General features: G+C 44.1%; 1 protein-coding gene across 4 annotated transcripts in view; it reads left to right on the top strand.

Moving 5' to 3' along the window:
- The window catches only part of DHX35 (DEAH-box helicase 35), a 79,665-nt gene extending 71,628 nt beyond the window's left edge, over positions 1-8,037 (top strand). For all 4 annotated transcript variants that reach the window (XM_058562698.1, XM_058562697.1, XM_058562696.1 and 1 more), the window contains one exon: positions 6,792-8,037. In XM_058562698.1, coding sequence (XP_058418681.1) covers positions 6,792-6,836 — 45 coding nt within the window. In that variant the 3' untranslated portion in view covers positions 6,837-8,037. The remainder of the gene's footprint in view (positions 1-6,791) is intronic.
- Positions 8,038-14,061: the final 6,024 nt, after the last annotated feature.

Here is a 14,061-nt window from a genome sequence, read left to right as displayed (position 1 = left end):
CAGCAAGATTTTTATTTGAGTGGTGGTTATATTTGGAAGGCTGGCATGAAAACGGGTGAATCAGGGTTCACAAACTTCCCAGCCAAATACAGCCCATAGACTTATTCTGTTTGTTCTGTGTTGTGTTTTTAATTGGAATGTTTAGTGCAGTCACATTTAATGTAATTATTGTTAGATTTAAGTCTACCATTGTATTTGTTTTCTATTAGTCTGATTTAGTTTTTGTTCCTTTTTTTCCCCTTTTTAACTGCCTGCTTTTGAATTAATCTAATGTTTTTAGTACTCTGTATTATCTCTTCTAATGGCTTTTTTTACTTCTTGTTTTATTTTTTGTGGTTGCTCTAAGGGATTATAATATATATTCTTAATTCATCACCATCGACCTTGAATTGGTATTACACTACTTAGCTTATAATATAAGAAACTTACAACAGTGTATTTCATTTCCCCTATCCCATTCTTTGTGTTGTTGTTGTCATATATTTTATTTCTACATGTTATTATGTATTTTGTATATGTTAATGTTATTTCTACATATTGTCTTATATTTTATTTCTACATATGTCATGTTTTATATTTTATTTATTTCTAAATAATTTATTTTTACATATGTTGTCATGTGTTTTATTTCTATGTATTTCTGCATTTTATTTCTATGGACTTTATTTCCACAATTACTGTTATTATTTTTGTTTTGAATAATTGTCTTTTAAAGAAATTAAGAAACCAGAAAAAAAATATTTTATATTACCCACACATCTATCATTTCTGTCATTCTTCATCCCTCTGTGTAGACCTAAGTTTCTATCTGGTATCTTTTCCCTTTAGCCTGAAGAACTTTCTTTAATATATCTTTTAGTGTATGTCTGCTGGTAAAATATTCTCTCAGCATTCATTTATCTGAAAATGTCTTTATTTCATCTTCATTTTTTTATTGATGTCATAATAGTTTATAACATGGTGAACTTTTAGTTGTACATTATTGTTTGTCAGTCACCATATAAATGCGTCCCTACACCCATTGTGCCCACCTCCTAACCCCCTTCCCCCTGGTAACCACCAAACTGTTCTCTCTGTCTGTGTGTTAGTTTATCTTCCACATGTGCGTGAAATCATGTGATGTTTGTCTTTCTCTGTCTGGTTTATTTCACTTAACATAATACCCTCCAGGTCCATCCATGTTGTTGCAAATGGGACAAATTTGTCTTTTTTATGGCTGAGTAGTATTCCATTGTATATATATGTACACCACATCTTCTTTATCCAATCATCAGTCAAGGTTATGGTTAGGTTGCTTCCACTTCTTGGCTTTAGTGAATAATGGTGCAGTGAACATAGGAGTGTGTAAGCCTTTTTGGTTTGTTGATTTCAGGTTCTTTGGATAGATACCCAGGAGTGGGATAGCTGGATCATGAAGTATTTCTATTTTTAATTTCTTGAGGAATCTCCATACTGTTTTCCATAGAAGCTGCACCAGTTTGCATTCCCACCAGCAGTGAATGAGGGTTCCCTTTTCTCCACAACCTCTCCAACATTTGTTATTTTTTGTCTTGGTGATTACAGCCATTCTAACGGGTGTAAGGTAGTATCTGAGTGTTCTTTTGATTTGCATTTCTCTGATGATTAGTGATGTTGAACATCCTTTCATGTGCCTATTGGCCATCTGTATATGTCCCTTGGAAAAAGTTCTGTTAATATCCTCTGCCCATTTTTTGATCGGTTTGTTTGTTTTTTTATTGTTCAGTTGTGTGAGTTCTTTATATGTTATGGAGATTAACCCCTCGTTGGTTATAAGCTTTGCAAATACTTTCTCCCTGCTGGTGGGTTGTCTTTTCATTTTGATTCTGGTTTCATTTGTCTTGCAGAAGCTCTTTAGTCTGATGAAGTCCCAGTTGTTTATTTTTTCTTTTGTTTCCCTTGTCAGTGTTGACACAGAATTTGAAAAGATCCCTCTATGACCAATGTCAAAGAATGTACTGCCTATATTTTCTTCCAAGAGTTTTATAGTTTCAGGTCTTACCTTCAAGTCTTTGATTCATTTTGAGTTAATTTTTGTGTATGGTGAAAGAAGATGGTCTACTTTCATTCTTTGGCATGTGGCCATCCAGTTTTCCCGGTACCATTTGTTGAAGAGACTTTCCTTTCTCCATTGTATGTTCTTAACTCCTTTGTCGAAGATTAGCTGTTAGTAGATGTGTGGTTTTATTTCTAGGCTTTCAATTCTGTTCCATTGGTCTATGTGTTTGTTTTTGTACCAGTACCGTGCTGTTTTAATTGTTACAGCTTTGTAGTATATTTTGAAGTCAGGGATTGTGATGCCTCCAGCTTTGTTCTTTTTTCTCAGGATTGCTTTGGCTATTCGGGGTCTTTTGTTGCCCCATATAAATTTTGGTATTCTTTGTTCTAGTTCCGGGAATGATTCTGATTGGGATTGCATTGAATCCGTAGATTGCTTTAGGTAGTATGGACATTTCAGCTATGTTTATTCTTCCGGTCCATGTGTGTGGGATATCTTTCCATTTCTTTATGTCATCATCAATTTCTTTCAATAATGTCTTATAGTTTTCATTGTATAGGTCTTTCATCTCCTTGGTTAAATATATTCCTAGATATTTTATTCTTTTTGTTGCAATTGTAAATGGGTCATCTTCATTTTTGAAAGATATTTTTTCTGTATGTAGAATTCTAGGTTGAAAGAGTTTTTCTTGTTTTTTGTTTTCCTTTTAGCACTTTAAAAAGAGTTTATTCCACTGGTTTGAATTGTTTCTGTGAGAAGCCAGCACTCATTTTTATTGTTGTTCCTCTATATGTAATGTGTGTTTTTCTCTGGCTACTTTAAAGATTTTTTTCTTTATCTTTGGTTTTTCAGCACTTTGACCTATGATGTGCTTTTCTTTGTGTTTTTCATGCTTGGGGTTCATTGAGCTTATTGGGTCTGTGGGCTGATGTTTCATTTTATTACATTTGGGAAATTTGGGATGGTAATTCCTTAAAATATTTTTTCTGCTCCAATATATCTCTCTCTGCTCTCCTCTGGAACTCCAATTATGTATGTTTTTAGAGCCGTTGATATTGTCTCACATGTCACTGAGGCTCTGACCTTTGTTTTTTTCTTTACTTCGGTTTTGATAGTTCCTCTTGGCCTGTTTTCAAGTTCACTGGTCAGTTCTTCTACAGTGTCCAGTTGATGTTTAAGCCCATACAGAGAATATTTCATTTCAGATACTGTATTTTCCATTCTAGCATTTCCGTTTGTTCCTTCTTGAATTTTTTATTTCTCTGTTTAAATTCTCCATGTATTCACTCTTTACATTCGTCTTTTTCTTTAAATCTTTGAACATATTTAGAATAGCTGTTTTAAAAGGCTTGTCTGCTAATTCCACATCTCTGTCATATCTGGTCTATTTTGTCTTTAGACTGTCTTTCTTGTTATGGGTCACATTTTTCTACTGCTCTTGTCTAGTAATTTTTTATTGTATGCTGGACATTATAGATGCTATCTTGTGAAGAGTCTGGATTTTGTTCTTTTCTTTAAAGAATGTTGAGTTTTTTTTCTAGTGAACGGTTAATATTGGCAGATCAATTTAATTCCTCCAAGGCTTGATTTTCATCTTTAATAGGGCAGAGCTAGTGTAGCCCTATTCCTAAGATGTGGCCTTTTTGATGTCTCAACTGAATGCCTAGGAAGTTCATTGACATCTTTGCATTCTGGTTGGTCAGAACTCTAGTGTCTCCTCTGTATAAACCTCCAGAATCTCCATATCAGCACACAACTGCCCAGTAACTATTCTTTGCCAGCCTTATCAGATCTTGGCCTGCACATGTGCAGGTTAGTATTCAGCCAAAGACTTAAGGGTAGCCCCATGTAGATTTCTGGAGCTCCTCCTTTCTGATGTTCCGTCCTGCAAATTCCAGCTGCCCCAGCAGCCCTGAACTATGATCTCTGGTTCCTCTGAAAATAACAATACTGTTATTTTCTACTTAGGTTTTACTTCCCTATGCTAAGGTTTGGAGAGCCAGACGGAGACCTGGGATGAATATAGAGCTCACTTTCTGTGTTTCCTTTTTCTCAAGGATTACAGCCCTGTGCTGTCTGTTGCCCAGTGCCTGAAAACAGTTACTTCAGATATTCTGTCCAGTTTTACCATTACTTACCACAGAAAGGGAAGTCCAAAACCTGTTACTCCATCAGTACTATAACCAGACTGCAGTATTTTCAAACTAAAGTTTGTATTGATTGGTACATTTAAAAATTGAAAGATTTCACATTAAATATGGATTTCAGGTTTCTCTTGAAAGAAATGTTAAATCTGCTGACACTGGGCCTGAGTTACTGCTGTGAATGATGCTCTCCAGGTGCCACAGTCCTGCTTCACTGGTTTATTTCACTTGCCCAACTCCTAGAAACATTTGAGGTGTGACCCTATAAATGGAAGGACCTTCTCATCCCTCCCCTTCCAGCAATGTCAAGGGAAATTGTCCTTTTTAAATCTTCTTATAATATTTTAATCTTATCCAATCAAACAAAAAGCATTTCAAACCTATATAGTTCTTCACATATCCTCATACAGATATTTCAGCCAGAAACCAGATCAGCTGCAGGGACTGATAAAATGCAGAGTGTATTGTCTTTACTCTATTGGGCTGATAAAGATAAAGATAAACCTGAAGTGAATGAAAATCTTCTCCCTCAAAACCTCTCAGGTGGAAAGCAGCAGACTTCAGAAGTCCAAGAGAAGTGTTCAGAAATGCAAACTAGGAGTTGAGGAGAATGGTGTGTTGTAAGAGTGCTTGTTAAAGTGGTAAGACGCAGGCAGTTAGAGAAGGAGCCTGGAGTCGTCCTGGATTCATTTAGACTCTTGGAGAACAGAATTAGCCTAGAAGCTGAGTCATTTTCCCTTCTGAGCTCAAAATTACAGTTTCTTTAGGTCAAACCCACAAAGTTAAAGAGCAAATCGCTCCAGAAGTTTGAAGAAAATGACAATCTCAAATTTCTGCATTTGTCTCTTCTCTCCAAATGCCTGTTTTTCAGCTCATCTGCTGGTGGAGCCTGGAACCTTAGAAATCACCTAGTGCCACAACCTCATTGTACAGGCGAGGGCCCTGAACCTCCTTGAGAAGCTTGGCCCCTCCAGGTTTCTCCAGTTTGGCCATTCCAAAGACACTTCTATTAACTTGTCCAAAATGAATTGGTTTCTCCAAGACCCCACAGATCTCCATTGGCCGCCCATTTATGGTAGAGCTTCCTTTGTTGAACACAGTGGAGCATCTCGTGACCATCCACAGCCCACAGATCATCCCCGGCTCTGTTCCTGGCACCTCTGGTGACTTTCCATTACCATTGTTTTTCAGAGTGTTGCTCTCACCCTGTAAAGAGGCCTGAAATGGTCTGGAGTCAGTTTTATTTATACTTAACATTCCTCACAGAAATGAGCACCAAAAATGGTCCCAAGCATGATGACATCATCTCCCATTCCCAAGCTAAGGCTGTGGGTGTCTAACATTAATTGTAGGGGCCACGTCAGGTGAAGTGCAGGGAGGAGAGGATTGACAGAAATTCAGCAAGACCCCCAGCTGGAGAGGGGAAGAGGAGGGTGACCTATTCAGAGATTTGCCTTCCAGCCCTGAAATTTTTTTCCTGATTCTGAGAAGTACCTTGGGAATCTAGGGAAAACCCTCTTAATCAGGGCCTTTGCAAGAACCTATACTGGTCCTTTCCTGGGCATAAGTGGTTATAATGTGACTTCTTACAGCTCATTTAGACCTGTGTCCTGTTCACTCACTCATCTCTTACCTTGTGCTTCAGGGTGTGCTGTGTCCTCTCTTGTACCCCGCATTCCTCTGCAGTTCTCTCTGTTGGCGATGGGGATTGCTGTCTCGAGCCGTGTGGGTGTGCTGAGAAACGGGGTTGGACACTGAGCATGCTGGGGTTGGCAGGCCTGCTCTGCTGGCACTCAGGGTGGGAATTCCTCATGTGAAGGTCCCACTGAGTGTTAGGGCAACACGCCTTAGGTACCCCTTGGTTGTTTGTTTATGGTTATTAAGGGGGTATCAGGGATATCTCAGTTGGTGAACAGAGGTCCTTTATTAAAAGCTTATATTTACACTCTGCCTTAAATGCTTATTGTAGGATTTCCAGCATTTTTGGCTTTACTTTTGAATGTAAAGAATGTTTGTATCCCTCAATCCTATTATCTGATGGCCATGATTATGTTATGCTTCCTATGTTATTTATACTGGTAGACATTTATGAAAGAAAAATGTGTCACTAGGAGGTATCCTTTTCCTGTGTCTTCCCTGCACTTGCACTTGCAAGGGATTTTGTGAGGGTCCAGGTATCTGCATGTGGAGATGCCTGGTAAGACGGTAGATCTCCTTGTTCTTAAGGGGGGCATACCTTTCCATGATCATTCTCAAGAAGTTCATGGAAACTTGAGGTGATGTCCAGCCTGAGCCCAGTCTCCGTGAGCAGAGGTGTTTGGCTGAGTGCTGTCCTGTGGGCTGGGGCAGAGGGAGAGCTGTGTCTCGCTGACAGCTCCCCACAGAGCCCTGTGTGACCAGGCTGAGCCTTGGCGGGCTGGGCCTCGGGCTGCTGTGGCTTACTGAAGGCCCATATCCTTTGTTGGTCACTTGGGCTTTATTCCTCCACACCACTTCCTGAGGGGCACAGCGTTTACTGAGAAGGTACGAACCAGATGGAAGCTTTGACTTGGTCATTTAGATGGGAATTATGTAGGTTTGGTTTCATTGTCTAACTAACCCCAACTGTGATGTTTTCTCTTTTCTTCTAGCACCTGTCCCTAAAAGCCAAAAGGGCCAAGGTCCAGGACCAGTGAGCAGAGCTCGGCTGCAGCTGCAGGGACTGTGTGGTGCCCTTCCTCCACGCTGTTGCCCCCCAGCTCTGGGGCCGCTGAGTCGGCATCAGCTCACGTGGAACCTTCTGCTACTCTGAAGTGGGCTGCAGCCCGTTCGTTAGCCCCTTCCTTCCCACCCCCTTCAGCATTTGCATTTCTTGCTCGGATCCCAAGAAGTTTGTGCATGGGCAGGCATCCCACTGCGCTGTGCCCAGGCAGAGCAGGAGTTGGCAGGGCCATGCTCTTTGCTCACTCAGCACCCTCGCTGACCTGACATGCCACTTCTGGCAGGCAGACGGTCCTGGCCCAGCTTCATGGGGAACGAAGAGGAAAGCAGGCCACTGCAGGCTCAAGTACCAGGTCGGGTGGACAGAGGGTTTGCTAGGCTGGCTTTGCTTTCCCTGGTGGGGCCACAGCTGTGTTGAGCAATGAGGTCCACTGCCACGTGTGAACACGTGTGTATCTATGAAGGGATGAGACCCTGGAAACGCTGCGGATTTCTGCCAAAATCACCGAGGGGCGTTTCTGGCGGGCACAGGGGCTCCCAAACCAAACACCTTCTGTTTTCTCTCTGCCCATGTCCCTGTTTATCTGTGGCCAGGAAACTTGCAAGGATTGGTGACTGACAGAGAGGACTCATATGCACTGTTCTTTGTTAGCAAAGGATTTCTCTGTTTCACACGTGGGCTTAGCTTTCTGCCTGCATCCGATACCATGTCCTGATCCCACTAGCTGAGTACTAGTGAGAGTTCATCAGCTCAAACCCCATTGGGGATCCTTTGTAGCAGGAACTCATAACAGTTTAGAGGCTCTAAGCTTCGGTAGCTCAGGAACATAACTTGTGTGTGTGTGTTTTGTTTGTTTGCTAGGGTTCTTGTGAGAACACAGGGGCGGCTCTGCCAGCAGGCACTGGTTTCATTGTTGCCCGGAGCTTCTTTGCTGCTTTGTTTGCATTTCAACCCATGACCGATACAGACTTTTTCCCCTTACTGTTTCAGTGACATTTATTTTAAAAACACATAGCTTGAAAACTTATTTTTGTACTGATATTAGTTTGGATGTGCCACTTTTGGCACCAAACATGTATGTCATTTTTATTTCCATTTTATAAACATGTAAATAATAGTGATAACTTGTTAATAATAGTAAACCTTTATACCTAAAGTAAATATGTTCCCTCCCATCCGTGGTTCTTATGGTTGGTATTTTAAGATGGTCCTGTTAATTCTTCTGAGTGAAGGCCAGACATTAGCTAAAAAACCTGATGCTGTGGCATACAGCAGCTTTTGGGGCCACACGGTCACAGGAAGCCCCATAGAGCAAGAGCATGTGACCAAATGATCTCAAAACTTCAGTAGAGCAAACCATGGGACGTTGTTTAAATGAAGTCCCAAAGAGGTGCTAATCCTTGTCTGTTTCCAACTGGCATCTTTCTGTAGAGAGGTCAGAAATATGTATTTTTATAAAGTGAATTTAGGATTGGGGCTGATCCTGATAAACTTTGGTTGCAGTGGAAAGAAGAAAGGGTGTAGGATCCACATTCTCTGGGGTAAGACCGGAGATCCAAAATGGGAGATCAAACAATTGGGGGATGTAGACTTGGGGAGGCATGGGGTCACGGGCCGCCTCCACCTATGGTGCCTGATCCTGAGCACGTCTGCCCCCTGAACCTCCACCTCTCAGAGGGCGGCCCTCGCCAGTCACACCTCTGAGCTTTGGACCCTGTGTTAGGTTGCAGCCTTTTGTGGGTGGAGAGGGATCATGACTGTCAGAGGCCTGCAACCGCAAAATCGTGGCCTTGGCTGAGGGCCCCTTGGCGTGTATCTGAAGACCCACTCAGCCTGGTCAGAGAGTGCTGTCCTGGCCTGGCTGAGAGAGACAAGACCACGGACAGCGGGGCCTGATGGCCTCGCTACTCATAAGACTTTGTCTCAAGTAGTTCCACAAGAATTAGTCCCCTTAGGCTCCACACAGGTGTTCAAATATTGTTAGTGAAGTTTCCACAACATTGCAGTGTCTTCCTTCTGAAGCAGGTGCTCAGGTGAGAGGGTGGACGGGAGCTTGTGCTAGAAAACGTGGTGGAGGCAGTGGTGTCCTGTAGGCCCAGAGACGGGAGCTTTCTGTGCTTGGGGTTCACACCTGCTGGTTCTTTCCCTCGGCTGCCCTCCCTGGGGGTTGGAGCGGCCATACAGGAGTCCCCTGGTCCAGCTGATGCTCCTGTTGGTCACTCAGTCCAGTCAGCAGATGCTGGTTGCGCACCTGGGCTGTGTGCATGGCACGGGGATGGAGGTGGAGAGGTTTGACAATGAGTGCCTGGGTGAGTGGACCAGCATGGAGGTAGGGTGGCAAGGACAACACAGTGACGAGAGATTGCAGAGGCCAGGGTGGTGGTGAGAGGCAGGGTAGCATCCAAAGAGGCTTCCTCACAAGAGCCTTTCCCTGTGAATGTGCAGATCGTGCTCACGGGCTGCTGCCCTGTCCCCTCCCAGCTGAGCGTTTCACTTTTGGCTGTGAACTTGGAGAGATGCACAGTCCCCCAGCTCCATGCTCCTGTCTACTGTTGTCCTGGCGTCAGCATAGCCTGTGACCAGCGCTACCGTCAGTTGGTGGCCTAGGTGCTTCCATTCCGTCTGTTTCCCCTGGCGTTCTATCCCTGTTCTCAGCTCCACTCTGCAGGCCGCAGTGCTGATGGCTTCTGGTCAGTCATTTCATAGGATCAAGTGGTGGGGGCACAAGGCCTTGGCGCCTAAATCCAGATGACCATGCAATTCCATCCTGGAAGTGCTGGACCAGATCTCTGGCAGTGGGACCTGGGAGTCTGCAGTTTGGAAAGCTTCCAGCCCGGATGGTTCTGATGATGTGGCGGCTTGGGAACCACTGACAGAGGAGACGGGACCTGAAGATGAGAGGACGTCAGTCGAGATCAGGGAGGGCGCTGAGCCACCAGCTGGGGGGTCAGGAGGAGCATCAGTTTTGAGTGACAGTTGATAGATTTGTTTTTGCACAGGTTGTACCTTAACTCACGCCTAGATCCCACCCCAAGCCCACTGGCTGTTCCCCTAAGGCACTGTAGTCGGCAGGGTTGGAGTTCGACTCCAGGCAGGTCCCAGCAGTGGGCACCAATGTCGTCGGCCCACGATGAGTTTTCCTGGCTGCCCTCCCCAAATAAGGAACATGCAATTATGAACATTTCATAAAGCCTAAAGTTATTCTATATAAAAGACCTTCCTTTAGTCTTTTTTTGGTGCTAAAATGTTATTTGTTTTAGAAAGTGACAGTGATATTACATGGTAGTTTTTAAAAATGTTTTTCTTGAAAAATAGAATACCAGCAGTCTTACATCAGTCTCCCAATTCAAAACCAATACAAAACCTGTTTGATAAAATCTGTGTCTGCGAACCACTGGCTTGTGGGCTAAGTGGACTCTGTGGGCCAGCTTGCAACATCAGAACAAACACCATAGCTCTGAGAAAATGCCTCACCAAGCAACTGAATTTCAGGTGAACTTTTGGAGCCTTTGGGGGACGACCTGTCTTTATATAATTGGAAGGATTCAAGTTAGCAGGACTCAGCCCCCGTATCCCTTACTTCACCTTTAGATAAGATCAGATGTTTCCCACTCTCCAATGACTCATCTAAATTTTTTCTCAGCTTTCCAACTTGTGCTGAAACAGGGTGATGAAACTGTGGATGTCCTCTAAGTTTTTAAAAATTTTTTTTTGGGGGGGATGAGGAAGATCGTCCCTGAGCTAACACCTGTGCCAATCTTCCTACTTTATATGTGGAACGCCGCCACAGCATGGCTTGATGAGTGGTGTATAGGTCTGCACCTGGGATCCGAACCTACGAACCCTGGGCTGCCGAAGCAGAGTGCGTGAACTTAACCACTATGCCACCGGCCTGGCCCCTATCCTGTAAGTTAATCTATCTTTTCTGTCATTGAAACTGGAAATAGCCAATCAAATCATTTCACGCACAGCTGGCCACTCGGGGTGAGTAGCTGGAGTCTGCATGGCAGGTCTGGAGAGGGCTTGTCCTGGTTGCTCACAGTCGTTGCTCCCTCAGGCAAGCCAAGATAATGTCCTGCCTTCTCTAGTGAATCATGAGATGTTACCTTGTGCACTCTTGGGTGGTATTGAACTTGTTCAGACAGGCTGTGTCCTTGCCTGCCAAAGAGATTCTCAGTGCAACATTTTTCCCTGGCCCTGAGGCATGCGTGGCCTCAGCCCCGCTCTACTGAAGGCAGTGAGCAAGCCAGGGAGGCTGGGAAGTTCACTGGGGAGTTGGTGTGGCGGTGAGGGGCCCAATGATGATGCCCAGAATCTCCATAGCCAGGCAAAGGCCCAGAATGGGCTGCTGGCAAGACTTGTCCATTGATCAGGGCCTGGGCAGTGGCTCTGAATACAGAGGTCCTGGCCAGGCTCTTCGCTGGCCCAGAGTGATGGGGCGAACCCTTACATGATCCAGAAGTAGCCCAGGCTCCTTCCTTCCTGCCCCCTGCCTGCTGCATCGGGACCCCAGGGGCCCTGAGGGCAGCACCTGGCCGATAAAGACTTACTGGTCTGCCTTCAGTTGGTTTATTTTAGCCTTTTCTCTCCATTCCCACTTGCTTTTCTGCTTTGAGGTATAGTGGGGTTTGCTGAGTGCCTGCTGTGACTGTGTTTACTCTTAGCCTTTCTTTGTTTTTCGTTTCTACTTGTGCGTATGGTTTGTCCCTTTAATCTTCATCTCTCTGACTTCTGCAGTATTTCCCTTTTTACCATGAAGTTTAAAAAAGAATATAGATGTGTGTGATTTGCTTCATTTTTATACTTTTTACAAAGTATTTTTTTCTTAGCATTTATTTTTAACTTCTTGGTCTTTTTTACACTCTACTTACTTGTTTCTAACTTTTATTTTGTACTTTTAGGTACAAAAAAAGTCTCATTTAGTTTTTTGGTTTTGTTCTGTAAATATTTTCTTCCATTTTTTTCATTTTCTCATTTTAATATATCTTAAACTCACTTTAACAATCCTCCCATTTCATTTTACTTTTGTTGTTTTTCTTCTTTTATATCCTGGTATGCTTAATTTTGCTTTCGTGGTTGGTAAAGGGCCTAACTGTAGAAGTGGGAGCTGAGAGGAGATGTCTGCAATGGTTGAAACCATCAAAGGATTAACTGTTAAGAATATGCAAGGAGCTCCTCAAATCAGCAATAAAAAGATACCCCCAATAGAAAAAAATGAGCAAAGGGAATGCACACTTTATAGAAGCAGACTCCAGTGTCTACTGGGAGATGTTCAAACTCAGTCATCAGAGAAACACAAACTAAAGCAACAATTAGATATCACTTTGCACTCATCAGATTAGCAAAAATTACAAAGGTGGGTAATGCCAATTGTTGGCAGAGATGTGGGGACCTCAGGGCACTGCTGGTGTGGCCGTCCTGGAGAGCTGCCTGGCACAACTCATCAAATGAAGCATGTGCGTGTCTCACGATCCAGAAATTCCCTGTTGGGATAAATGCTCCCAACCAAATTCTCACCCGGGGCCAAAAGGAGACATATGTAAGATGCTCACCCAGTGTGAATGTGTGTGTGTGGCGGGGGGGCGGGGGGGGAGTAGTGGTGGAGGTGGGGGCGGGGGGTGGAGTAATATCCATCATGGGAGAATGTACAGGGAGAATTCAGTGGATGACCCCATGGAGTTCTACAGTTTCAACCACAGATAACAGACAACACGGACCTTAAAAATAGCTGAGTGAAAAAGTAAGAAACACTGAGATGCGACAGTGTCAATCCCAGGCACTAAAAATACATGCACACAAGAAACAATACAATGTTTGCAAAAATGTGTTCACACAAAAAGATGCACATTAGAAGGGTTGCCTGTAGGGGGAGGATGGGAGTGAGGAATGGGGATAAAAGAAAATTCAAAATGAAATAAGATAGGATGGAAGAGGGAGCCTTGGGAGTTCGTCTGCAAGAGGCCTGGATTTTAGGACATTTATTATTTATTTATTTATTTATTTTTTGTGAGGAATATCAGCCCTGAGCTAACATCCATGCTAATCCTCCTCTTTGTGCTGAGGAAGACCGGCTCTGAGCTAACATCTGTTGCCAATCCTCCTCCTTCCCCGCCCCGCCCCCAAAGCCCCAGTTGATAGTTGTATGTCATAGTTGCACATCCTTCTAGTTGCTGTATGTGGGACACGGCCTCAGCATGGCCGGAGAAGCGGTGCGTCAGTGCGCGCCCGGGATCCGAACCGGGCCGCCAGTAGCGGAGCGCGCGCACTTAACCGCTAAGCCATGGGGCTGGCCCCGACATTTATCCTTTTTTATGCGGGGTTTTAGAGAGGTCTGACTGTGGCCTGGGGATGCCTGGTGTGTGTGGGGTTGGCCACATTTACGTGTGTTGATCTCAATGAGCCTGCTGCTCAGATCCTGCAGGAATCCCTTCTATCCCGATGTGATGCTCTGATGAGCACATGAAATGTGTTAATGCTTACATCCCCGTCACAGCGTGTTTCTACTCAGATACATGTTCCTGTTGTGATGCCCTTTTAACTAATCCTTATTCTGTGTACCCCATGGTGGACTTAGTTTTCACTGGCGATCTGGAAGCCAGCGACAGCCGCAGGACTTGTTTGACCACCACGGAGAGAAAGGCATGCAGCCCTGCGGTCCCTTTCAGTAGAGGCAGATGAATTCACTGGAAAAACCCTTCCCAAATTTATGAATAGACAGACTGCTGGAATGGATGGTAGCTTGTGTGATTTATCTGGGCAAAGCTCACCCGTATTTCCAAGACGAGCTCGTAGGACAGATTACCTCATTGTGAGTCCTTCCTGCTGATCAGCATCCTTAAGATGGAATTTATGCTCTCAACCCACAGGGACCATTGTCCCTCCATTTCAGCTCTTGGCACTGTGCTTCTGGAGCCTTCTTGCCCTCAGAGCCAGCCTGGATCATCATGAGGCTAAAAAGAACAGGACATGGAAGGCTTTGAAAATCCCTTGATCTTGTATCATTTGAGGAGCCTGTAAACTTCAGCTGTGTTTGCTGCCCTGAGGTGTGGCTTCCTCTCCTTGTCTTTGGCTTGCTGGTGGTTTAGAACCAGTTTCATTAGCACTGGGGTCTGGTTTTCCAAAAATTGCCTTGTAGAGGGGAGAAATCTGGACCGGGTTAGTGAGGCAACATGCAAATTGGAAGAGGCCACCAGGGAACT

This window comes from Diceros bicornis, chromosome 19 (assembly GCF_020826845.1).
Source record: "Diceros bicornis minor isolate mBicDic1 chromosome 19, mDicBic1.mat.cur, whole genome shotgun sequence".
Classification (NCBI taxonomy): domain Eukaryota; kingdom Metazoa; phylum Chordata; class Mammalia; order Perissodactyla; family Rhinocerotidae; genus Diceros; species Diceros bicornis.
This window is presented reverse-complemented; position numbering and strand designations above follow the sequence as displayed.